The sequence below is a fragment of the Bos indicus genome, chromosome 2, assembly GCF_029378745.1.
Source record: "Bos indicus isolate NIAB-ARS_2022 breed Sahiwal x Tharparkar chromosome 2, NIAB-ARS_B.indTharparkar_mat_pri_1.0, whole genome shotgun sequence".
In the NCBI taxonomy this organism is placed as follows: Eukaryota; Metazoa; Chordata; class Mammalia; order Artiodactyla; family Bovidae; genus Bos; species Bos indicus.
Window position 1 is genome coordinate 4,075,703 of NC_091761.1, and position 26,385 is coordinate 4,102,087.

General features: G+C 59.7%; 1 protein-coding gene across 1 annotated transcript in view; it reads left to right on the plus strand.

The window, feature by feature from the left end:
* Positions 1 to 7,909: 7,909 nt before the first annotated feature.
* HS6ST1 (heparan sulfate 6-O-sulfotransferase 1) overlaps positions 7,910 to 26,385 on the plus strand; it is a 39,829-nt gene continuing 21,353 nt past the window's right edge. The window contains exon 1 of the mRNA XM_019968847.2: positions 7,910 to 8,741. Within this exon, the coding sequence (XP_019824406.2) occupies positions 8,215 to 8,741 (527 nt within the window). The 5' untranslated portion in view covers positions 7,910 to 8,214. The remainder of the gene's footprint in view (positions 8,742 to 26,385) is intronic.

Genomic DNA, 26,385 nt, shown 5'->3' on the forward strand with positions numbered 1-26,385 from the left:
TGCAAAGTCAGAAAGCCTCATTTTTTAGTTCTGAAGCTGAAGATTCCTCCTGCATGCCCAAGCTGCCCAAGGCAAGAGGGTACCTTCAGCAAAAGAGAGAGATGTCAGGACCACAGGATGCAAATGAGATGGGTGTATTAACATATTCAAAACATCTTATTCCCATGAGGACGTGCCAGAGGCTGTGTGAGGGAAACAAGAGACTGGAGGTGCACTCGGTGGAGTCCCAGGGTAGGAACACGGAAGTCCCAAACCTGCCAAGCCAGGGAGAGGGGAAGGCTGGACCCCAACCCAGAACCAAGTTCTTGAATTCTCCCAGGGCTGGCTGCCCAGAAGTGGGAAAGTGACAGGACCCTTAGCCACAGTTTTCCCCAAGAAGGGAACAGTGAAACCTTGGCCAAGTACTTAACACTGGTTCAGCCTCGACTTTTCCATCTGTGATGGGACCCTCTCTGCCAGGGCACAATGATGCTCATAGGGCAGCTGAGAGAACTGAATAAGATAATGTCCAGAGGAAGCCAGCACATGAGAGGAGCTGGTGGTCTGTATTCAATGGAGTGTTTACCTGGATCTTTAGCTCCTGATGTGTGTTAGTTCACTTATTCCTTATGACAATCCTATGAAGTCATCTAGGCTCAGAGAGGTTAAGAAACCTGCCCTGGGTCACACAGCTTGTTGGACAGAGCTGGGACGTGAACATAGCACTCAGATTCCTAGAAGCCCCACTGTTTTTATATGGCAGAGGGGGAGACCCTCCTCCTTGGGATCTCAGCCCAGGGGGCCTCAAGGGACCAGCCTGAGGAGTGAAGGAGTGTCCCAAGCCTTGGTCACCCAAAAGCCAAAAGTCCCCAAGGAGGCTCTTACCCAGCCCCAGGGCAGCCAGGGTGTGCAGGCGGCCACCTTCCCCGGGCCTCCTCTTCTGACGGTCAGCCTCTCCCTGCCTTGCAAAGAAAGCCCCCTGTTCCCTGCCTGCCTCCTCCTCTAGCTGGCCTCGTGGCCTTGGCCTGGCCTCCCCGAGTCTCACTTTCATCTGTAGAGATGGGGGCAACAACCAGACTTGCCCGAAAAGTTGCTGTGTGCGCTGACAGATTCCATGAAAGGCTCCCTGAGAGGCTGGTCGGGCTGGTTCTGGGCACAGAAGCAGGCTGACCACCTGGGGCCAGAGGGTCTGTGCTGTGCTTGCCAGGCTCTGCTGCCTGCTTGAGCCAGAAGCAGACCCCTCTCCTGACCACCTGCTGCATGCAGCCACCGCCGGGCCTTGTCCACAGCCCAGGCCTCAGCCAAGCGGATGTCCCAGTTCACCCCACCCACAACGTCACCCCTGCCCTCTAGCAGCCACAGAGTTGAAGTTGATGCTGTGGCCAGGGAAGAGCACCCTCATCCCTCTTGTGGTGCCCAGAGGGGTGTCACCTACCTCCTACTAGCTGCTCAGAACCCCTCGGCCAGGGCCCAGTTAGGCCTGGGTCACAAAACACTCCCCTGTAAAGGAAGAGGTTAAAGAAGTGAAGAGAGAAAAATGAGTGGCAAGAACATTCCCATCTGGAGCAGGGAGCGGGCACCGTGGCCAGTCAGGTCCCAGCTGCTTGCTCTGGGGAACAGAGCGGCCATGCCTCCCAGGGTCCAGTCTCCAGGACAGGCCAGCCCCCTCCCCACAGGCCACTGGGGCAGCCCGCCCACACTAGCAGCAGCCCAGGGACCCTCTCTGCCATCCCGCCCTCTCCGTAAAGCTTCCAGCAACCCCACTTGGGTGTTCCCACCCCGGCTCAAGGCCCCACTGACTGCCCTGGGCCTGTCAGGGAGAGAAGCTACCATTAGAAAAATCAACCAAATGTCACACCAACTTGAATCTATCAGAAGCGAAAAGCGAAAGCAAAAGTCACTCAGTCGTGTCCGACTCTTTGTGACGCCATGGACTGTATAGTCCATGGAATTCTCTAGGCCAGAATATCTTTCAGGAGGGTGAATCTTAAATAACTGCCTAAAGTAACAGAAGAATCTGTTAAAAAAAAAAAAAAAAGAGTCAGGCAGAGACAGGAGGAGCAGGCCGTTATCTGGCAGGAAGGACAGCTGAGGCAAAAGTGGGAAACACACCCCCACGAGGCCCCCAGAGAAATTGGTGGAGGGGCATACGCTAAGTGAGACAGAGAGACGCGAGCTGGTTATGAGCCTCGCATGGGGTGGAGGCTGCTGACCACACACCCCCAGCTTTGTGAGGCATCGGGGCCCTGGACACACCCTCCCTCACCCCCACCCCGTGCCCTGGCCCTGAGCCGTGGTCCTGGGGGCTCACCCCCATCTGTTCCATGTTGCCCTCAAAAGGGCCGCTGTCCCCACAAGGGGATATTCACTGCCCTTCCAGGCGGCTCCTCCAACACCAGCTAGGCCAGGGCCCCTTCTGGGAAGAAAAAAATCATATGAATCTGGAATGAGGTCCCATTTGGAGCTGGACACACAAATAGACACTTCTCATGTCACCCTTCCTTTGCCCTGGAATTTCCAAAGGTGTGTCCCTTTATGAGAAGTTTCCACATAGAAGAAAGGGGACAATGCCCTCAGGATAAGGTGACGCCCATCCACGCCTCCCCAAGCTGGCTGGACCTGGCCCTGACTGCTTCAGGCACTGCTCTGTCGACAATCTGAGGCAGGCGGATGAAGGGCCCCCCCGGGAGGAGGGTGGGCCTCACAGCTGTCCTGTGGGCCAGCTGAGGAGGGAGACTCAGAAATGGGTCTCAGGCCAAGTGGGTCCCTGCCTCCCCCCGTCCCCCCATCAGTCCCCTCTACACAGCAGGGACCAGGCAGAGGAGCAGGCCAAGCTCCCAGGTGTGAGCTGTCAGCAGCCCTGACCCCAGCGGGAGCTGCTGAAGAGTCACTCACACCCATCTCCCCCTCAGCCACAGCTAGTTCACAAACTTCAGCTTTCAGGGGCACGGAGAGGATGTGGACTAATTCATTTTCATCTCAGAATGGCATTTGCAAAGTCCTGCTTGTCAGGCTCTGCTATGCCCTCCAGACACTGGCCACTGAGCACTCAGGACACGCAAAGAGAGAGTGCGGCTCGGGTGCCCCTCCCCCAGATCGGACAGGCCCCGAGGCTTCCAAAGTTCAGGCAGAGGTGGGGACTGCCCTTCAACCCATAACCCTGTTGCTGCTGCTGCTGCTGCTGCTGCTGCTAAGTCGCTTCAGTCGTGTTCGACTCTGTGCGACCCCATAGACGGCAGCCCACCAGGCTCCGCTGTCACTGGGACTCTCCAGGGAAGAACACTGGAGTGGGCTGCTATTTCCTTCTCCAATGCATGAAAGTGAAAAGTGAAAGTGAGGTCGTTCAGTCGCGTCAGACTCTTAGCGACCCCATGGACTGCAGCCTACCAAGCTCCTCCGTCCATGGGAGTTTCCAGGCAAGAGTAAAGGAGTGGGGTGCTATTGCCTTCTCCACCCATAACCCTGGGCTGGGATAAAAGGAAGTGGGTACCGCGCAGAGCCTGCAGTGCCAGCCAGCCCTGGACAAGAGGACAGCCCTGCGGTGTAAGGGGCAGGTGAGAAGGCTCCTGGAGGAGGAAACCTTAGGCAGGTAGGACTCCCCAGACCAGGGGAGAGGGTAGATGGCGCCAAGACTGGAGGCACAGATGGAGCAAGCAAAGTGGGGACCCCTGCAGAGAGAGGCCTCCGTAGAGGGGAGGTTAAACCAGAGTGGCCGTGAGTCGCCCAATTCAGCCTCTGGCGCCCCCACCCTACCCACCCAGACCCACTGGGGTCAAGACAAGCGTCTCCCGTCCCCGCAGGTGGGGTCAATCGCAGCTACGCCAATTCCACCGCGATCCAGGGTCGGCTTTAAAAGTTTGTCCCCAGTCAAACCCCTCTCTCTCTCTGCCCCTCCGTGGGAAGCGGGGCCATACCCGGAGAGGGTCTGAGGACAGAGGCGGGTTGCCTTCCTCCACCCGCCTCAGAAACAACAATAGGCGACCGGCCGAAAGAGAAGGAGGGAATCAAGTGTGGAAAATCCCCCAGTCCCGCAATGTCAGTGCTGGGTACACGGCCGGCAGGCGGGCGCGCGGCCGCGGTGCTGCCCCCACGCGCCCTTCGGTGGAACTCCAAGCCCGGGAGAGAGGGGCGCCGTAGATTGATCTCCTGGTTCTCAGACTCTGAGGACGCACGGCAGCGAGGGAGGGAAAGCTTGCGTTTGGATTCTTAAGGCTATTTTAGGCTCAAGGGAAATTACATTTTATTCCTAAAGCCTGAATCGTCTCACTTTTTGCACTTTCCCAAAGCAGACGTACAGTGACTTGTTTTTATTTGATCATCACATCCTACCATTAGCCATGTTCTTTCCCCTTTCTTCGACATTAAGCCAGAAATCATACATTAAACTTTATGAAGTGAATATTCAGAGGACAAAGAAAATCACAGACGGGAGGGCGGCGACTGCTTTTCCCTGAACTCTGAAAATACTCAAGGCTGGGCACTGCCTCCAGCAAACTGTTAGCCCTCCTTATACTCATACCCGATCTTAGAACTATGGGGAATCTTGGCTACCAAGCTCATCAAGTGGGGAGACAAAGGAAACAGTGGCTGAGGAGGATCCCCTGAGCGCCAGGCACCTGGCAATGCTGCAACGTCACATGAAACGCACACTGCCCTTTGGTGTGCGTGCCTCTGCCCGTTTGTCAGGGGATGACAGTGACAGTTGATGAGGCTTAGGCTGGGGAGAGGGAAAGGATTCCATCCCTTCCTGCAAGTCCACTGAGTCACTGAAGCAACTTGACTCCATTCACGGCTCCTCTGAGTCAGCTCTGAGATGGAGAACCTACAGGCATGGGATCTCATAATGTGTGTGCAATATAAAGGGGATAACTGAGTAAAATCCTATGGCCATCTAGGAAGAGTTTCTTCCCCGCTAAGAGAATTTCTATGAAGAAAGGGCTTCTAAGCTAAATATGGGGTTCCCTATGACCATTCCGGCAGAAACAAAGCTGGATTAAATAGCTTCCCTATTGTTGTTTAATCACTAAGTCATATCTGACTCTTTGTAACTCCATGCACTGTAGCCCACCAGGCTCCTCTGTCCATGGGAGTTCCCAGGCAAGAATACTGGAGTGGGCTGCCATTTCCTTCTCTAGAGGATCTTCCTGACCCAGGGATCAAACTCATGTCTCCTGTTTGGCTGCTGCTGCTGCTGCTAAGTCGCTTCAGTCGTGTTCGACTCTGTGCGACCCCATAGACGGCAGCCCACCAGGCTCCCCCGTCCGTGGGATTCTCCAGGCAAGAACACTGGAGTGGGTTGCCATTTCCTTCTCCAGTGCATGAAAGTGAAAAGTGAAAGTGAAGTCGCTCAGTCTCATCCGACTCTTAGCGACCCCGTGGACTGCAGCCTACCAGGCTCCTCTGTCCATGGGATTTTCCAGGCAAGAGAACTGGAGTGGGGTGCCATCACCTTCTCCGCTCCTGCTTGGCAGGCAAATTCTTTACCACTGAGCCACCAGGGAGGCCTCCAGCTTCCCTGGGGCAGCTGCTAATGCATGGGTCAGGCAGCTCTGGGCAAGGCAACCACCCACTGGGGACCCTGTACTGGGACTCTCTACCCTCTCTGGGCCTCAGTTTCTCCATTGGAACAATCAGATTGTCACAAGATGAGGCCACAGGCCAAGCACAGATGGTTTGGGTGGCCTTTTGGTAACAGTCCAGGTTTCTTGTGAATATTCTGGACCACGTTCCCATGTGGCAGCGGAGATCATCACGAGGAGCTGAGGAGTGGTCCTTCCAGACCTCCTTCTGCGCCCCACTCCAGCCTTGGCCCCTGATCTCAGGAGCTGAGTGGAGTGTAGGGGTGAGTAAGGGCCAGACAGGCCAGGATCAGAATCCCAGCTCTGCTGACTTCACAAGAAAGGAGCTCAGCCAGGCCTGGGGGACACCTGGGATCTCCACGGGGGGCCTAGACATCCAGGGCTGAGGGGGCAGGGTGCCTGAGGGGGGGGCTTTTGCTCAGGTTTTGTTCACCCTACTCTCGTGGGTCAGGAAGAGAGACCACCAGCCACCCACGTGATCCTGGCCAACATCTTCACCTCTCGGATCTCAGTTTTCTCTTCTGTAAAATGTATGTCATGGTCTTCTCTGCAGACTTGCTGATGGGATCAGAAATGACACACCTACAGTGACTGGTACCCAGTGGTTCTAGATAAAGAGCAGCCTTAATTACTATTCACCACATGATAGAGTGTTGGCATCTGGGGAAGGACACCACTGGGCTGCCCCAGGGCAGCTCTGCCCTCCAGGTCTGGACTGCCGCCTCCAGGGTCCTGCAGGAAGACTCCTCGGGCCTCAGGCCAAAACGGGGTCACGTGACTGCAGACAGTCACCGCTGGGCCTGCCTCCACTCCTGCCAAGAATGGATCCTCACTGGAAAAGTCTGACCAGGCCACCCACAGGGCTCCAGGACCACGTAGTTCGAAAGTAGCTACAGAGGGGGCAGGGATTTTGAGGCCCTGGGTCACACTGGGGCCTGGCCACCCCACCACACTCCGAGTGGGCCTTAGGTCACCCTGTATTATATTCAGGGTGCTGCAGCAGAGTAGATGTGCCTTCAGCCCTTCTGAAAAGAGCATGCTCCCCTCTAAGTTGGATTTTGGGGTGTCGGTGGTTAGTTTTCCAGTTCTCTGGGTTTGCTTCCAGAAAGGATTTCTGGTGTGATTTTATATATTAATATTTTCAACAGTTTAGTTGAATTATGATTGACACAATAAACCCTCACAAAGCCTCTTCAGGATCCATATCACAGAAACCAGGGAAGGCCGTGGCAGAGGTTTATGCGGACACTTAAACCCAGGCCTGACGGCCGGAATCGCTCTGAGACCACCGGACCTGAGTCCAAACACTAGCGCCCGCCCTCAGCGAGGCAGGGCAGAGACTCTCAACAGGTCATTTCACAATCTGGCCCACTTCCTGTTCCATGGAGACGCCAGAGCGTCTGAGCCCAGTCAGGACCAGGCTGTGTGGTTCCGGGGCAAGCGCAGGGTGTGCGGCTCAGGGCCCAAGCCGGAAGGCGTGCGGGCAGGCTGGGCTATGCGGCAGAAAGGCCCGCGGGGGCGGTGGGGCGCCACCACGGACAGGAAAGGCCCAGGGCCGCCAGACCCTCTGACCCATGTACCAAAGCCAAAAGTTGGAATGTTTTGGTGGACGCTCACAATTTTAAATATTGGCTCAACTTTATATAACTTTCTCATTGAGATTATAATTAAACTAGGAGGAAAAAAAATGCACGTTGGCTAAAGAACGAAAGACTGCATAAGGCTGGCCCGAAGTCTTCCGCGGACACTGGAGCATCTCTCCGCGAGGGGCTCCGGGTCCAGGTCCCAAAACCGGGGTGCCGGGGATAGAGGAGGAAGGTCGACTGCCGTCGTGGACCCCAGGCTCCCCGCCCCCAACTTTCCCTTTTTCCTTCGCGACCCGCGCCCCGCCCCACCGCCCCCAGATCCCACCAAGTCCATCCAGCACCCGACCCCTCGCGTTTGGAACTTCAGAGTGCCCGGCTTGCAAAGTAAGGTGTTCCCTCCCGTGAAGCGGGAAGGGGGATCCAGTCCCCAGAGGAACCCGTCGCCGCGAGCCCCACCCCCCCCCCCATACACCCAAGAAGGGCCATCTGCGCCCTGCTACACGTTTCTCCAGTCGCTCCCCACGCCTCTGCGGACATCAACCAGTTCCCAGTCTTCGCTACCCGCTTCGGAGGGGCCTCGATAAGGCCAGAGACCAGCGTCCGAGCGCCGGGTCGGACCCGCCTGCAGCCCCGGGTCTCTGGGGGCGGGGCCGAGGATCAACTCGGGCGGCGACGGCAAGAGGCGCGGCGGGGGCGGGCCGGGGGCGGGCCTGGGCGGGGCGGTGGCAGACTGCGGAGACGCGGCGGCGCGCGGGGCGGCGCAGAGCGTTCTGGCCGAGGCGCGGAGCGGAGCCGAGTGACCGGCGTGGGGCCGCAGGGGGCGCGAGCTGGGGCAGGGCCGGAGCCGAACCGGAGCCCAGCCGGGGTCGGGCCGGAGGGCGGGGGCCGGGCGGAGAGCAGCCATGGCGCCGCGGAGGGCCGGGGCGCGCGCCGCTGCGGGCGGCCTGGGCGCCGAGTAGCCGGGCCGGGCCGGAGCGCGGGCGGCGGCGGCGGCGGCAGAGCAGCTGCGCCCGCGCCCCCCGCCCTCCAGGCCCCGCGCCCCGCGCCCGGGCCGCTGGCAATGGTGACACATGCGGCGGCGGCGCGCCGGCGGCAGGACCATGGTTGAGCGCGCCAGCAAGTTCTTGCTGGTGGTGGTGGGCTCGGCGTGCTTCATGCTCATCCTCTACCAGTACGCGGGCCCGGGCTTGAGCCTGGGCGCGCCCGGCGGCCGCGCGCCGCCCGACGACCTGGATCTCTTCCCCACGCCCGACCCGCACTACGAGAAGAAGTACTACTTCCCGGTGCGCGAGCTGGAGCGCTCGCTGCACTTCGACATGAAGGGCGACGACGTGATCGTCTTCCTGCACATCCAGAAAACGGGCGGTACCACCTTTGGCCGCCACCTCGTGCAGAACGTGCGCCTGGAGGTGCCCTGCGACTGCCGGCCAGGCCAGAAAAAGTGCACCTGCTACCGGCCCAATCGCCGCGAGACCTGGCTCTTCTCCCGTTTCTCCACGGGCTGGAGCTGCGGGCTGCACGCCGACTGGACCGAGCTCACGAACTGCGTGCCCGGCGTGCTGGAGCGCCGCGACCCCGCCGCGCTGCGCACGCCCAGGTGAGCGTCCACCGACGGGCCGGGTCCCCGCCGGACGGTCCTGGGCCCGCCCTTTGCTCCCTGCCCTGCACTCCTGCCCTCTCGGGGCTGCCACTCGCTGCAGCCTTCTGGACCGCCTCCTTGCCTCTGGGCGCCCGAGCCCGCTGTCCGTCTGCCGCGGCCCGCTGTGGTCCCCGTGCTCGAATGCCCCCTCTCCCCTCGTGCTCGGCATCTCTTTACTTTTCCCCACCACCCACCGGGCCGCGCGGCGTCTGGGCTTCCCGGGGTCACCGCCCCCTGCCCATGGACTGTCACCTGTCATGCCTCAGCTCTGCGTCCAGGCTGGCCTGTGTCGTCGGGCGGGATAGCGGGTTTCTGTGCGCGTGTAGCCCACCTGGCTTCCCCGCGCGGCTCTCGCGCCCAAATTGAACGTGAGAGAAGTGAGGGGCCTCTCCCCCTGCACCTGCGGGGGCCCCCCCCCGGCCCGCCAGCCTGCCTTGAGAGGGCTAGGGAGGAGCTGCCAGGGAAGGGGGTTGGCTCTGCAGTGCCCAGGTGTGCAGGAAGAACAAAGACCCGAGTGTCACCTGGGGCTGGGGGCGGGGAGGAAGCAGTGCTGCCCGCCCCGCCCCTGCGAGTTGAGCCCTAACTAGGGGCAAACTCCCTCTGAAAGAGGAGCAGAAGCAGGCCAAGGGCAGGCTGGGGGGAGCTGAGCTGGCTGGAGGCACCTGGACACCCAGACACCTCCCCTGGGAGACTGGGGACACAGGGCTGACCTGTCGCAGGGATAGTTTTCATGGGAAGGACTTTTTTAGCCAGAAACACCCTCCCTCCCCACGGTGCAGGGTTTCCAAGGGTTAAAGTTGGGTCTCTTTTTCTCCGGTTTGTGTTCATGCCCTGTGGGGCCTTCTCCCTAGGACGTTTAGACTAGGAAGGGCCAGAAGGGAGGTCTTCTTGCCTGCCTTTTGTTTATGTTCCATGTTTGCCTTGAGACTGCGTTCATGGGAAGGCTGGGCTTCGGGAGCTGTGTGACCTGGATAGCTGTTTGTCAGCAGCACTCCTGGGTCAAAGGTACAAGGTCTTGGGTGTGTTTGGAAGATGAGGGTTTGGTATCTGGCCAGCTCTGGATTCCCTGCTCGACTCTTAGTCCTCCTGTAGTGTTTCCTAGGCTGTCGAGTTGAGGGGAAGAGAAGGGGTCTTCCCACTTTCCCTTGGCTGTCCCCACACCAACAGCAGCTCTCAGCTTGAGAAGTGTCCTGCTGGGTCATTTAAGGCTACATGAATTATTGGTCAGCCTGTCTGGGGTCTTTAAAGCACTGGTGCCTGCCCAGCACTCAGTCTAATCTGTACAGGTGCACTTTCCTGGCCTTGTACCACCTCCTTGTCCCCCCCCTGCTATTCAGGGTCCAGCCACTCTGTGCTAGATGGAGCTGAGCATAGGGTCTTGCAGCTACCTGCCCATCCATCCTGTTCACCAGGACCGTAGGCCCCCAGAACTGGACACTGAGCAGCCCAAATAGGCCTGAGTAGGCACCTCTCACCCTGGAGAAAGGAATGGCTACTCACTCCAGTATTCTTGCCCGGACAGTTCTATGGACAGAGGAGCCTGGTGGGCTATATTCCGTAAAGTTGCAAAGAGTTGGAGATGACTGAGTGATTAACACACACACAGGCACCTCTCTGCCTGTAGCAGTGGGGAGTGGGAGTCAGAAGGGTCCTGTCTGCCAGAGGGAATTAGCTAGGGAGAGCCCTGGAGGGGAGAGTGTGCCAGCCTCCCTTTGGGCACTGTCTAGAGGCTTGAGTCGAGCTTGCCCAGCAGACATATCCCTCGGCCCTAGTTGGCCTCCAGGACGCTTTCCTACAGCCCCATCTTCTGAGGCTGATTTTCTCTTTGGGTCGTCAGGGTGAAAAGCCCCTGGTCTCTCTTCTCCAGAGCCTGTCCACCAGAGCAACAGGCCCAGCCACCCCCACAGACAGGAGTGGGGGAAGTGGGGAAGCCAACTAGAGTCCCCAGGTGCTGCAGGAGGGAGGGATGCCTGGCACCCCCTCCTCCAGGTGGACGTGAGGAGCAGGAATGGAAGACTCCATGCGCAGTTGGCCTGCTGCCCGCCACTCTGGGAAGTTGCTGAGCTCAGCAGCTTCCGGCGGCCGGCCGTGGAGGAGGGGTTTCCAGGGTCCTTGCGCGCCGCCCTCTGCTGTCTGCTCTGGGAGTGGGCTGTGCCTCCAGGCAGGTGACGGAGCCTTGCCGGCACTCTTTGTCACTCTCTCCCACCTCTCCCTTCAGTTCCGGTCCAGGCGCCAGGTAGATGGCTTTCTTAACAAGCTTCCTGGAGGAGCCAGGGAAATCTCTGCTTTGTGTGTTTACAAGCCTGTGTGCTGCTCCCCCAGTCTGGGGCTGGGCCAGAGTGCTCGGGGGTCAGGGTGCAGCTCCCTCATCTGCCCAGGGACCCAGCACCCAGAAGGGCAGTGGCAGTGCCCAACCTCCAAGGGGTGCCTGGTGTTGAGCGGTGCCTGGTTTCAGGAGGCTCAGATGTCACCCTCGCCCTCCTTCAACCTGTGCTTGGAATGACCACCTGACTATTGAACTGAGAAGTGACTGGCACTTTGGGGTCTGGCCCTGGGCAGGAGCCCTTCTTTCCTCCTCTCTAGTCCCCAGAGCTAAGCACTTTGCTCTGGGCCAGGGGCGGGGTGGAGGGTGGCCAGATACCTCACTGCTGTGAGGTGTGCCACTAGAAGCTCTCCCCAGTCTCTCCCAGTTCCTGGTGCCAGTGTCTGCGGTGCTCTGGGGCTTGTGGTGCAGGGAAGTGAGGGTTTTCACGGCTCCCGCGCCTCATTGCCACACGGCATCGGCCTGGGTGCCTCTGAGCTGGGCATGCGTCAAGGTGACAAGTGGAGATGGATGGGTTTCCAACGCTTTGCTGGAATATGGTTTGGCACTTCCAGCATCTGTGAGTGCTTCCTGACTTGGCAGAGAGGAACAGGTGTGGGTACAAGCATTGGCAGCTCCCTCTTTGGTCTTGTGTCCACGGTGGGAACTGCCACACCTGCTGGCATCTGCCAGGAGTGTTTGTGAGGCCCCCAGGGAGGACTGGCCTCAGAGGGGTGTGGCTGTCCATGGCAGCAGGCTGGTGGCGAAGCGCTGCCAAGGCCCACGTTGGTTAGGGCGTCTCAGCACCCCCTGCTCCCCTGTCACCTTGTAGGGTCAGGACAGTGCTCCTAGAAGCCAGAATGGCCCCAGTTCCTCTTCCAGAGGAGATGGAAGAGGAGCCACCGTCAGGATCTTGCCTGAGTTGCCCTGGACATGTCCCTAAAGTTGGGCAGGTTTCATTTGGAGCCACAGAGGACATTTGGGACTTGAGTGAGGCTTCTGGGCCACCTTCATGGGGTCCTCTCTGCAGTAGGACCCCCCCACCCCGGGAGCCCCTGGTTGAGCTCCCACCACCCTCCCTGGCAGAGCCTTCCGGGCAGGAAGGAGGCATCTCCGTGTCAGTGCTGCAGCCTCGTTCAGGCCACTCACACTGCCTCCACTGTCCCAGAGGCCTCTCTGGGTTCAGAGATCTGGTGCCGGCAGCTGACTCTGTGCGGCCCTCTGCCCAGCACACCCTCCTCCCTGCCACTGTTCTGCTGGCTCTGCCCCCCACCCCAGCCTCAGTTCCGCTGCCCCTTCCTCCAAGAAGGCTTCCCTGGCTGCGCCATTGTTGCCTTAGGTGCCCTTGGCCGCTCTCCATCTGCCATCCTGGTGTGACCATGGCATTTGGGCACCGGAGGCCAGATCGGTGCTGCCCAATCTGACAAGAAGAAAGTTCACCGCCTGGTCCTGCAGGCTCTCTGGGAGCTGCACTCAGCCTGCCCTTCCCCCAGTGTCCTCTGGTGAGTCAGGTTCAAGGAGTCAGCCTTGAGTGCGCTGCTGTTACCGGAGAACCTCAGTGGCCCCACACAGGCTAGCTTGGAGCATTGCTATGGCACCCGACAGTTCGACAGTTCGCAGCTTGCCTTCACATAGTCTTAATGCAGTCAAAAGACAAAATCTGCGTTTGCCTGCAGGGGGGCAGACGGCACCGGAGCACGTGGCAGGGACTGGCCCCCCGGGGGAGTCGCCCAGACAGGTCTGGGGTTGAGACAAAAGGAATCTAAGGTCAAGACATCCAGAGCTAGATTTTCCTTGGAAAAAGAAACCTCTTCTTTTTAAGCAAACGTGTAAGACAAACTTTTAAATGACTTTCTGGCAATCATTTTAAATAATGCCCGGACTGCGAAGTCATCAGGCTTGACAACTATTGTCACCGAAGCACCATAGAGCGTGTAGGACCAGGGTTTTCTATTCTCCCAGCTACTTCCCGTATAAAACCCTGAGCAGTGCAGAGTGGGCTGGACGCAGGGTGGGGGGCTTGTTTGCCCCCCACTAGGTCAGAGAACCTTCCCAGTGGGCACAGCCCTGGGGCCCAGGGCCCGGTGAAGGCCTTGGTCTTTGTGGACTCAGGGTTTCTTTCTCGGTGGCAGGACTGAGAAGTTTGCTGTGCCCTTGGAGAGGCAGGCCGTCAGGAGGGGCCTGGCCTCATCACCCTTAGCTTCCCTGGTGACTCAGACAGTAAAGAGTCTGCCTGCAGTGCGGGAGACACGGGTTCAATCCCTGGGTCAGGAAGATCCCCTGGAGAAGGAAATGGCAACCCACTCCAGTATTCTTGCCTGGAGAATCCCACATTCTCTCATTTTTTGTTCTTTTTATAAAGTAATGATTATGGTATTAAATATGTTCTGGGTTTTTAAAGAGTTGACTTTCTTAAATGACTAAACTGTACCTGGTTTTTATTGAGAAGTCCTGCCTGACAAGTGTACCGTTGAGGGCGGTGCATCACTTTGGAGGTGGAGAGTGTGAACAGGGTGTGCCCAGCCACCCCAAATGCCAGTCCGTATGGTCACAGATGTCTGCATTTCACCTCTGCCCAGAGCAAGGGTGCAGCTCTCTGCCACGTAGGGCTGAAGGGGAGGGTGATGGGCCATGAGGTCCCAAGTCTGGGAAGCCAGGGTCAGCAGACGGATGGGTATAGATGAGACATTGGCTCTTGTCCCCCGAGTGCTCAGTGGTATTTGGAACAGGGGAGCGGGGGGTCATCTTGTTTAGCTCCCCACTCCCACAAAGCAAGTGAATAACAGTTGTCCCCATATTCCTCCGCAAGGAAGTCGAGACCCAGAAGAGTTAAGGAGCTGGCGTCCCAATGTCTGTCTGTCCTGAGGCCTGTGTGCCCTGCGCACCAACCCCCAGCCATGGTGCCCACACCTGGAAAGACTGGCTGCGGTGAGAACCGCTGCCCACTGTCGGGCATCCCACCCAGGCAGAAGGCGTGGGCTCCCCAGACCCTGGGCGGACACGGGCAGTTTGCTATGCAGATCTGCACTGTCCATTTATCGGAGGACGTCTGGCAGCCTTGACTTGTGTAGTAGCAAGGTGGGAATCAGGCCACATGCTCCTGTCTCTGGCGGGCAGCGCAGGGGGATCTGTTGGGGGCACCAGCGCTGCTGGCAGCTAAGACCAGGCACAGCGCAGCGGCTCCCAGCCCAGTGAAGCCAGCGCTCCACCACCTATCCTGGGGACCAGATCCTCCCCACGCGGTCCTGGGCCTGCAGCTGCTGCCCCACCCCGGCCCTGCTGGAAGGGCTGTGGGATTCAGGCCAGGACCTCATTCAGTGGGCCTGTGGGGCGGACAGAACGGGAAGGGGCTGTGGGCCCTCCTGACAACGGTCTTCCTGGCGGGGATTTACAGCACAGAGATCCATCTCATGGCCACCCACTCTCCTCTTTGGGGGCCTGTCCTTTGGCCTCACTGGCCAGCACTCACAGGCAGAAGGCACATTTGCAGAGTTTCCGTCTTTCAAGATTCTTAGTCCTGACTCTTCTAGAGTTCAGTTCACTCTTTCTCTTGCTGTTACATTTTTGCTGTCAGTTTAATTTGTCTTATTTTTTGGTTGTGGCGGGGGAGGGGGGTGGCATTTGGACCTTTTTTCTGCATAACAGAAAAAAATTTCTCCTGATCACAAAAACAGGAATGTGAGAGGTAACAGCAGGAGGTGTGACCTGCAGTATCTGAGGGATTTAGAGGGGGCACCTCTGCACGGGGCTTTGCAGAAGGGTCACTAGGAGTGCAGACCAAAGCAGTGCTCTAGAACCAAGGTTACTCGTATTGTCTGAGACCCACGGGCAGTCACGGGAGCAGGTGGTAAGGAAAGAGGGCACTGGGGGCAGGGAGGCGGTGTGCGTGGAGAAGGGCCCTGTCACATCTGGCTATGGGATATGCGGCCTGAACTCTCTGTTCCTCCCTGGTGAAGTGTTCCCTTCCTGGTGTGGCATTGTCCCAAGTCCCCAGCTTACAAGGCCTGTTATTTTGGAAAAGTGTTGTGTGAAGATCCCTACACCACTGCTCCCGGACTGCCCCTTCCCACCCACCCAGGTGGGTACCGTTGGAGGATGCAGGGTCAGCAGGTGGGCCCAGGGAGGAGGCATTCAGCCCCTGGGGACCACACACGCCCTGTCCCAGCCTCCGTGTGGACCTGGGGACACAGAAACTATCCCGGGCAGCCCTGCGCTCCCACCACCATCAACAGACCCCAGCCAGGCTCCCAGCTGGCTCTGGGTGCTGGGAGCTTTGCTGAGGCCATGCAGCTCCCCAGCTGGCCAGCAGCCTTTCCTGCAGCGCTGCCCATGTGCATCTCTCTCAAGGCTCCCCCAGGACAGCTGGACCACTTGGAGGCCCTGTCCCCACCCTGGCTGTAGTCACTCAGCCAGCTACCCAGGATCCAGAGCCTCGACTCACCAGGGCTATCTGAGTTCTGCAAGGCCGCCCTCTCTGTGTGCCCCGGGGCTTAGGCTCCAGGGCCTGAGGTACGTGGGGACTCAGCCCTCGGGTTCCTTTCAGGAAGCCCAGCCCATAGCTCCGGGCCCCAGCAGCCCAGACTGGGACCCAGAGGAGGAGAGAGGAGCCCCAGGATCCTCTCTAACCTTGTGCCTGGAGCTGGTGGGTCTCATGGGCACAGAGAAACAACCATCTGAGGCTCAGTTTCCCCATCTCTAAAATGGGGATGGGGAGCTTATCATTTGAGTCTGTAGGGGAGCCTGTAGCCCATGGCCCCTGGGCCCTCCAGCCCCAGATTGTGTGTGTCCTATTGAAGCCACAGCCACTGGTAACCCCACAGAATTCTTCAGTCCAGGGATGCATGCGAGCCTCAGTGCCCGGGAGCAAGGTCCAGGTCCTCAGTCGTGCAGGGGGCTGTCAGCAGCTTCCCACGGCACAAGTGTGGAAGGGGGATGGGCCTGGGGCCCCGTGGGAGCGTCCGGCTGTCTGTGAGAGTCCCCTGTGAGCAGCGCAGTAGCCTCTTTTATGTGGGGAACTTTAAAAGGCCCCAAGGGGCCCAGGGCGGGCGATCAGAGCAAATCAGTAATTGTCTGGAAATGTGTTAATTGTAACTAAAAAAATAAAAACTCTGGAGCTAGCGGTTTATAAAGCTGTAGAGTTGAAGCAGGTCAGTGGTGTGGGAGACGCACATTGCCCGTTGGTCACAGGCAGGAGCTGGGCCCCCCGCCTCTCTGCAGGCCAGGCCCCTCCACGGAAGTCTGTGCTGGCCCCAGCACGCCAGGTGGACATGACCTGAGTCGGACCAGTCTGGGCTCCAGGGCTGGCCTTGCTCCTCACCTGGATCCTCACGCGGCTCTGAGCATCATTTTCTTGACCCGCCTAGTGGAGCCATGGAGGACTCAGTGGAGTGTGCTGTTCCCCAGCAGGCTGTCAGCTGCATCAGCTTATCTCTGCCCTCCAGGACAAGGAAGGACAGAGGTCGTCCCTGGGCCGCCCACCAGTGGGGGAGCGGGAGCAGCCAGTGGCCAGGCCCTGCCTCCTCCAGCTCCATACCAGGGATGGCAGCAGAGCCAGGCTGGGGGCCCAGGCTTGGAGCCACAGCAGCTAGGTTGAATTCTCAGTTCTGTCACCTGCCAACTCTGTGACTTCTGTGCCTTGATTTTCCAGCTGTAACATGGGTCTGTCGACAGTGCCTGCCTTGTAGGTAAGGGCTTGGAACTGTGCCTATTGCTGGGGACTCTGTTTTTTTTTACAAGAGGCTATAGCATATCCCTTCTCTCTGGGAACAGGAAAGAGCCCTTCAGAAGCTGCCGGGAACTTGGCTCCTGCCTCCATCAGAGTCATTCAGCTTAGGGGCCAGCCGCTAAAGTTTGGGCAGTTGTCTGGGCTGTCCACAGGCATCAGGGGCCTTCTAATAGGATGACCTGGGCTGTGCTTTGCTTCTGCCATAGGGGTCTCCTGCCCACCCAGGCTGTGGCACTGGGTACCTCTAACAAAAGGGTTTGTTCGCTCCCTGGATCGCCACAGAGCCCCTGCCTGCCTGTGATCATCGCCTGTGGGGACAGTGCAGGTTAGGCCTGGTGTCTGGTCTGTGTTGGCAGCAACTTTCTTGCCTGCCTCCCTGAAACCCCGAGAGACCCAGCCAGGAAGAGCTCAGTGGAGAGGGCAGGGAGGGGCAGAAAGGCCAGGTGGGTCCCTGGGTCTTGCTCCGCTCCCCCCTCCCCCGCAGGAACCCAGGGGTGCGGTGGTCCGTCCCCCTCCCTGGCCCCCGTCTGCTCTGGGCCTGGTCCGCAGTCACCGCGGATAGCGACAGGAGTGGAGCGGCAGGCTCGTGTATTCCCATGGCGACCGCCGTGCACCGTGCGCCCGCCACTGCACTTCCGCCACTCTGCTGTCTGCGTCCCTTGTCTTTCCTGCGCCCCCTCCCACACGTTCACTCAGTGTGGACACGGTCGTGTGGAGAGCGCACAGCACCGCTGGCTATTCCACACTCTGGAGCCTGTGTCAGGCTGTGCTCGGCCTGCGCCTCGCTCCCTTCGCGCAGCCTTGCTGGTGAGATTGGTCTGTGTGGCTCCGTGACGTGCACATGTGGTGCATCGACTCCCGGGTTTGTCTAGACACATCCTCTTCCTTCTGCTTCACTCCAAGAGTAGGTGTGTTTCGCAGACCAGGTGACAGGGACCAGACTTGCCCACCCTCCGTGTCCCCAGGGGTGAAGCAAGGGAAGGCGGCCCATCCTCGGCTCTGCTGGAGAGCCAGCGCTCTCCAGATGTGCTCCGCTGACACACCACCCCTGTCCCTACCCCAGCCGTGCCTGAGTGCTGCACCATTTGGCTTGTGAGGTGTTGCCATTTCTGCCAAACCAGGGAGATCGTCCACTGTGGTCTTAGCACACGTTTCTTTTCCCGTGACAGACGAGATGGGCATCCCCTTGTGTGGTTCCTGGCCGCGGAGGTTCCCTCCAGCCGCTCACCTGCTCACGTCTCTGGGCTGTATCTCCCGGGGAGGTGGCTCGTCCCCTTGTGTGTCCTGGTACGAAGTCCTGTGCATGCTGTGCTTGCCGGGCCTGTCCTCCTGACCAGCCTGTGGGTCTGGGCCGTTGGTGTGCTGGTGCCTGGACCCGGAGGGGCCCAGTGGACCAGACATGTCCTTATCCTCGTGCCGACAGCCCCAAGTACCCCTGCCAGGGAGGGAGGGGCACGTTCCTGCCGACCTCGGAACTTCTCCGGGACCCCTTTGTGGTGGGGACCCAGCCAGAGGCCCAGAAGGGAGTGGGCAGACAGGTGCCCGGCTGACCGGCCGTCCTCCCTGTACCAGGGAGGCCCCAGACCCTCATCTGAGTCTGTCCTCAGCAGCACCCAGAGCAGCAGCTGCGCAAGCCCAGAAAGCCACACAGGCGGTCTTCCATCTCACACCCATCATCTCTGCTTTGTGAGGGCCCGGTGAGAACAGGCTAGAAGAAGGATCCTGCCACCAGAACCAGAGCTGGAGCCCCCTGCTCTGAAGTCGTGGCACCTCCCTTCCCCTCCTGATGGAAATCTGGACAGGGCTTTCCCAGAGGACTGACTTCAGCACCCCCCAGCCTACTATACCTCCAGCCAGGTGCCTGGTCCCCCCATCTGCAGCAGCCACACCCCAGGACTTAACCCCTGCATGACCCTTCTCTAGAACAGAGCTTCCCACATCCTCCTGCAAAGGCACTCGGGGCAGGGCAGCCTTGGCATGCAACCCCCAACTTGGCCACCGCCTGGACCACCTCCCACGCCGTTCATCTAGAGTTCGTTCCAGCCACTGCAGGGCTAACAGGGCCCCTAGAACGAGCACAGCAGGCACTGCGGCCCGTGGGCAGTGGGCGAGCATCTCCCCTCAGAGTTACGCGCTTGAAAGGCTCGCATGTGAATATTTACCTCCCTGGAGCGTTGGTGTCCTTGGAAAAGGAGGACCTGCGCACGTGGATGTTTTCTGTTTGCATCTCCGCTGCAGGAGGTGGGATTGGCTGGCTCACCATCTTGAAGCAGTGAGAGTTTCCTCCAAGCCCTGGGTGAAGCAGGATCCTCTGGGATGCTGCTCAGCGAGAGGAAGTCCTCCAGCCAGACCGTGGTCGGGGAGGCAGGGGCTTGGGAAAGCCCCGTTCCCTGAGCACCCCGCTTATACAGCGTGCTGTGCTCGTGCTGGGAGCGGGCTGAGCAGGTGTCCTCGCCCAGAGGACACAGTCCGGGGACAAAGAGTGGCTGTGACGACAGGCAGCCTGGGTGCCAGGCCTGCCTCACTCCCACCTCACCATTAGGGCCCTCCCCTCCAGATGAGGAGACCAAGGTACCAAGAGCCTAAATGACTCATCACCCACGTCACACGTCACAGGGCTGGGACTCACACTTGGCCTGTGGCCCCAGGGTTTCCTCTTAACCTCTCCCCAGTGGCAGGGAGAGGGGAGGGTCCCTTTAGAGGGGAGAGCCAGGCATCACCCAGGCAGATAGGGCTCAAACTCCCCACATTGCCTGCCTGTCATGGAGGGAGACGTGGCTGCTTTGAGGGTGGGCTTTCTCAGCAGCCCGAGATGGTACAGGGTCCTGGGGGGAGACCTCTGGTGACTTTTGACCCCCCCTCCTCTGGCCCAGCCGGGCGAGTAGCCGCCCTCTGGAAGCAGCTGAGCCGTGAGGTTGCTCCCCAAAGGTTGCAGGCAGGTGGAATGGAGGCAGGTGGAACCAGGGCAAGCGGAACACATGGGCTCCAGGGGTTTGGAGGTTTCTGATGTCTCCTGTGAGGAGGGGCCCTGCCAGGCAAGTACACAGCCTGGGAGCACAGCTCCCACCTGCTTGGGGCACCACAGCCTCGCCTATCCAGCCTCCCAGCCTTGCCGCTCTGGAGTCCTCTTCCCCCTGTTGCTATAGCCCCCCAGCCTCTGTCCCAAAGGAGAGACCACAGGTTGGGCACAGCCACCCACCCCCCATTCCCTTAGCAAGCAGGTCGGCAGACAGGCAGGTCTGGGCAGGGTGCTCCACTCAGACAAGCCTGGACAGAAGGCTGCTCGTTGGCCCGCGGTCTGAACCCTGCAGAAGTTCAAGGCCTACCACGTCCTGCTTTCAGACCATGCCTCAATCAGGAAGCCCAGGCCTGTAAGGAGAGGTCCGTCCTTTGCTTTCCTGGAAGCCTGGCTGGCAGAGTGCCCAGAGGAAAATACTGATTTTATCAAGTCAAATGTGGTCACATTTCAGACAAGTGGGTCAGAGACAGGCAGTGGGATGGTGGGGGGTGGAAGGGCTGCCCCAGAGCCGAAGTGGATGCCCAACCCCAATCACTGGATCAAAAGGGGGCCCAGTGGGCATCAGACAGGACTTGCTACAGGGCCCGGGCTGAACCCCACATGGCAGAGCCGGGCTAGTGTGCCAGCCCCTGTCACCCTCCCCCAGCCAGAGCCCTGCTGTCTTTGGCCACTTGGCCCTCTGCCAGTCAGGCCAGAGGCAGCCTGAGGTGGTACCGGGCATGGAGGGGCAGTCACAGAGCTGCTGGGCGGGGAGGTGGACTGACCGAGCAGCCCCCACCGTGGGCCAGAGCGGGGGTGGCAGGCAGGGGTGGGCCTCCTGCAGAGCTGCCGTGTGGAGCCAGTACAGCACCCGAGCAGAGCATTTGCAGAGGAACTGCCCTTCCAAGGGTCAGTGTGTGAGCACGGAGCCCAGGGCGATGGCCCGCGCTGTGTGTGGCACTCGGTCGCTCCCCCCCGCCAGTCCATGCCAGCTCTGACCCCTGACCCCAGAGTCAGCTGGCACAGGAGTCCCAGATCTGTAGGCCCGCAGCTGTCGCCTCGACCACCTGGGGCTCTGTGCATGGACCTCTTTGAGTCCTTAAATTCGTTTAGGAAGTTTTGACTGAGTGCTCACTCCGTGCAGTCTCCAGAAGGGTGCCGGTGTGGAATCCTGGCCCCCAGCCATCCCCGGCAGGGCTGCCCAGCTGTGTCTGACAGGCATCCAGAAGTAGGAGGCCCCAGGCTTCACGGCATCCAGCACCACCGTCGGATAGTGCTTGCAGCTCCCCTCGAGTTCCCAGGCAGCACGAGGGCCTTGGCCCCTCAGGTGGTGACTGCCAACCTACACTCTGGTTTTCTCCAAGTGACACCCAGTCAGGGTCCCTGCACATGCACACGCTGTACCCCCAGTGGCTCTGCTGGACTCTGGGCACTTGGCCCTGGCCTGCAGGGACCCATGGGCACTGCCCCAGGTAGACCGTGAGATGCCTCCACTGTTCTCCTGTTACCAGTGGGGAAGCGGAGGCACAGAACAGTCAGGGAGCTGCCGAGGGTCCCCAGGCTCAGACCCGAGTGTCCAGATAGGTGTGATCCCATCTTTCCCATCCACACCCATGACTGCATCCCCTTAGCAGCTGTTACTCATCAGGGGCCGTGCTCAGATGGCCTGCTGGGCCTGCCCAGGTAGCAGCGGCCAAGGGAGAGGCTATCAAAGGGAGGCAGCCGGTGTCCTAGTGGGGTCTGAGGGTGCCTGGAGCCAGTCCACTCTGTCCCATGTACAGCAAAAGGGAAGCTCGTGGTTGTGGAAAATTTTGTGTTGGGCCTGAAAACTAGTTTTTTTAATATTTACTTTCCGTTTTTCTCCCTGAAACAGCAATATGTATCATAGCTCAGGAATTGCCTGGGAGTCGTGGGGCCCGGACAGGGCCTCCTTCTCACGCTGCCTCTCTGGGGAGGCCTCTGCACTCTGGCCACACTGTACGGTGAGGGGCCAGGCGGGAGTCTTTTCTGACTGACTGGGAATTGACTTTACCCAGGGAGAGGATGGTGGGCACATGGACGGGCTGGCACTCTGCCCTGCCTCCACCCTCAGGCCCAACTGGGACCTCAGTGGGTCTGGCTGGGGAGACGCAGGGAGCCGAATCCCGAGGGCACTCAGCACTGCAGTTTCCACAGGTGCTGAAGGACACGGAGGGGCCAGGCTCTGGTTGGCAGGGCCACAGCCTTGGACCTGCACACTGGTGTTCCTGAGGTCAGAACCAGCACCTCCCCCCTACATCCTATGCACACACCGGGCAGCTCCTGGACTGATCCTTCTGGGTCTGCACCTGGCTCCCAGCCCCACACCTGCCCTGCACACTTCCAGGGTAAGCGCCGACGGGCGCGTCTTTGGGGAGCACGGCATGACCCCTGCTCTAGTTCAGAGGCCCTTTTTGTGATGTCTGCTCCAGCTCGTGGAGCAGTGACCTCGGGCTGGGGCCGGAATTCCTCAGGGACACGCACCCCTCCCCAGGGAGAGGGCAGGCTGAGGGGCTGGGAGCCTCCCAGGACTGACCACAGGCTGTGCAGGGCACCCGAACACGCGCCTGGCCACAGCTTGTGCTGCAGGGCCAGTGGTGACTCAGAAACACCCTGGAACAAGAATTCCTCTTTCCTTCCAAGTGGTTGGCACTTTGAGACATTTCCTCCCGTTTGATTCCTTCCCACTAGCCATGTTTAAGAGCTGAATGGTTTTTCCACTCCGTGGCTGGGCCACCCCTTCATCCCTGCCACCTCAGAACAGGCTGGGACATTAAGGAAATAGTGTGTTCATGGAAAATTCGCTCTTGTCGTAAAAGTAGGGCTGAGCCCTCAGTCCCCTGCCCCCAGAGACCTGGGCCTGGGCTCTGCAGGAGGCCCTCTAGGGGTGAAAGGCCAGACTCCTCAACAGCTGGGCCTCGGGGCTCCCTGCCTCTCTCCTGCCTCCCAGGAGTAGGGCCCCTGGCTGATGACATCTGTCCTGGTTTCAGGCAAGTGTGACTGGGGTGAGGGGCCTGTGAATTTGTGAGAACTCAGGGTCACAATTCGCTTGAAGGGGCCCTAGAGTCCGTTTGCCAGGCAGAGCTGGGCAGCCCCCGCCTGGCTGGGGTCTGATGTCCCTTGCTGCCCTGGCCTGGGTCATGATGAAATGGAAATGTGGTGGTTGGGTGTGGAGGGCATGAAGAGGCCAGCAGGACCCCTGGCCCCAAGGTGGGGTGTGCAGCCCCCTGCAACAGCCCCCAGCCTCTGCCTGGCAGATGGGCAGTGTTTGCAGAGCCGGAGGTCAGGAAGAGGCCCTGAGCTTCTCTCCACCATAGCCCCCTGCCTGTTGGCCTCTGTCCCACTACAGTCGGGGTCCCTCAAGTCAGGCCCAGGCCACCGGAACTCTTCTGTGGGTCTTGGCTAAGGACCTGAGCATAGAGTAGGTCGTGACCTTTAGAGGCACCCTAGCTCAAGGGCTCTGTGTTCCTTACCAGTTGCACTCTTGGGTAAATGTGATGAGTCTGTGCCTCAGTTTCTCCATCTGTCCATTGGGGCCAGGGCTACTCTTTGATACCCCTGAGGGCAGGAAGTGTGGCCTGCTGGGGTACCTGGCACCCAGGGAGGGTCCCAGAGGAGAGGGCATTGCCCGCCATCCCTTCTGTCCACCCCTGTGTGAGAGGTTTGAGACCAGGGAACCCTGAAAGGGCTACCAGTTGTCTCCCTGCTGCCCTGGGCTGAGCTTGAGGTCTGTGCCATGTTGGCTTTGAGAGTGCTGGGCCGCCCAGCGGGGCAGAGGCCTGGAGCCCCAGTTAGTTTGTCAGGAGGGTGGGACAGCAGAGCCCCACCTCACAGGCAGGCGGGGTTAGGGACCCCATTGCTGGCGTGGTGTGCAGGGGGTGGCTGTGTGCCCCTGTCCCCACCAGACGAGGCAGGTACTTGCTGCCCCCTCGCTCTGTTCAGCCAAGGAACAGAAGCGGGATTCTCAGCAAGGTCACGCCCTGGGCTCATCTTGGTCCTGTGTCTCCTCCGCCAGGAGAGCTGTGGATGTGCCCCATCAACCATGGTTGGGGGCAGGTTTAGACGGGGCGAGTTCCACTTGTCACCCCGTCGCTGAGGCTCTCTGCAGTGGCTGTACACAGAGCAGGGCTGCCTTCTTTCCTGAGAAGCCTGGTCTGGTTTTGCCTGAAACTTGTTCAGCCAGGACAGGCTGCGGACATTCCACTGGAGAAGAGCTGTGTGTGTGTGTGTGTGTGTGTGTGTGTGTGTGTGTGTGTGTGTGTGTGGTGATATACACGTCACATAAAATTTACCATTTTAACAGTTGTTAAGTGTGTGACTCAGTGGCATTAAGTGCAGTCACCCTCTTGTACAGCCACCAGCACCCCCATCCGTCTCCAGAACTTGGCTGCCTCCCCCAGCTGAAGCTCTACCCATTAAGCAGACTCCCCGCTCCCGTCCCCCAGCCCTGACGGTCCCCCTTCTGCTCTCTGTTTCTGTGAACTTGGCTCCTCAAGGGTCTTCATGTAAGTGGAATCAGATGGCATCTGTCCTTTGGGGACTGGCTCGTTTCGCTGAAGATGATGTCCTCAAGGTCCATCCGTGTGGCAGGTGACAGAATCTCTCTCCTTTTCAGATGGAACAGCGCACCACTGCACGTGTATACCATGCTTTGCTTTTCTACTTACCGTTTGATGGACACTTGGCTTACTTCCACCTCTTGTTCCTGGGAATGGGTGCAGAAGTATCTGTCCGCGTCTCTGCTTTCCATTGTTTCGGTGGAACTGCTGGGCCACGGGATACTTATATGTCTAATATTTTTAGGGAACCGCCATCCTGCCTCACTTTCCCATCAAGAATGCACATACGTAAAGGTTCAGTTTCTCCACATCCTTGCCAACATGTCTCCTTCTGCTGCTTGGTGACTGGCTGGTCGTGACCTAGGGCAGGACGGTCTAGAATGTGGTGCAGAATGATGGCACGGGAGTTGCTTAGGGTCTCAGGAGGAGTCTGGCAAAGCCAAGTTCAAACTCCATGCGCCTGGAAGTTGGGGAAGGCTGGAGGGTGGGGGACAGTGCTGTGTGGAGTTGGCGGCAGGTGTCTAGCGGAGGGTCTGGGTAGGTGCAGAGAGGAGGAGGCACTTCCCCCCACCCTGGCTCCAGCACTGAGCTGATGACTGGCAGCTGCGTGGTGTGCCTGGCCCTGCAGTGATCTCCGTGTAGACTCACGGCGGGGCCAGGCGCACACCCTGGGAATCCCAGCGTGGCTAGTCCGCTTGTGCCGGGCTCAGCGTGGCCGTCTCGTCGTCTAAGGGCAGCTGGGAGACTAAGCAGGCCCCGTCCTGGCCATGGACCGCTGCCCTGTGTGGCAGGCAGGTCCCTCCCCACTCGCTCGCTTGGTGGTTAGTTCCCCAGCCCCAGCCCACGCCGGGCAGTGGCTCTGTCTTTGCTCCAGTGGGTGGCCTGCCCTCTCCCAGTGACCTGCGGTGGCGCACACATGGGCTTCTTGAGTCAGGCCACCCCAGTGTCCTCTCTGTGTGTGTGTCCCCGGGGCACCATGCTGGCCAGGCTTGAGGGTGCTGGGGACCATGGACTCACACGGCATCGCTGCATAGGGCCATCCGTGGCTCAGGGGTCTCAGGCCGCAGTGCTGTCGCTGCTGCTTTCCTGGGCACAGGGCTTTGAATGGCAGTCAGAATACTTACAGCGCCCCTGGCACCTCCCGCAGGCTTGTTGCCTTCACATTCCTGCTTCCCGATTCCCACCAGGACTCGCGCCCCATCAGGGCCACGCAGTGGCCTTTGCCTCTGAGGCTGTCGCTCAGCAGCCAAGGCCCTGGGTGCACAGAGGCCGGATGGCAGCGCCCTAGAGCCCTGGAGGCCACGGCCCTTAGGCTAACTGTCCAGACGCAGTTCAGGCCATGGTTTTTCCTTCCTCGTGAGACGTTTCCAAAGTGTGCATCCCCACTTCTGAGTCCTCCTGGAGCCTGGAAAGCTTGCCGGGCAGCGAGGCCCCCTAGTGGGTCCCCAGCCCTCCCTCCAGAGCCCCTGTGGGGTCAACTGTGGTGTACAGAAAGCAAGGGCGCCAGAGCCCATGCAGGGGCCATGGTTCTGCCCTTCAGGACACACTCAGACTCCATCTTGCAGCGCCCTCGTTTGGGTCCCAGGGGTGCCGTCCACCCCCAGACCCACCCTGCTTCTCCACGCAGGCTACACACAGCCTGACGTGCTCTTGGCCAGCAGGGAGTCCACCCCCAGGGCCTGGGGGCCCATGGTTTTCCTGCTGCTGACACTCTTCAGCCTCCGGGTCCTTCCTCTCTAGGAGTCGGAGAGCGTGGTTTCTGGCAAGTCCGGGAGCTTGCTCCCAACCGCCTGCTCTGTACACAGAAGCTACCTGATGGGTGAACGATGGTGGCCGAGCCCACCACCACTCACTGCTCTTGTTCGGGGCCTCAGGGAGTGAGCGTCAGGCTCCCTGATCACTTTCATTTCTAGCCTCAGAGCCTGAGTCATTCTCTGAGTCCTTGCTCTGCCCAGGCCCGATGCTGGCCCTGGGGACTAGGGCAGATGGGCCAGGCTAGT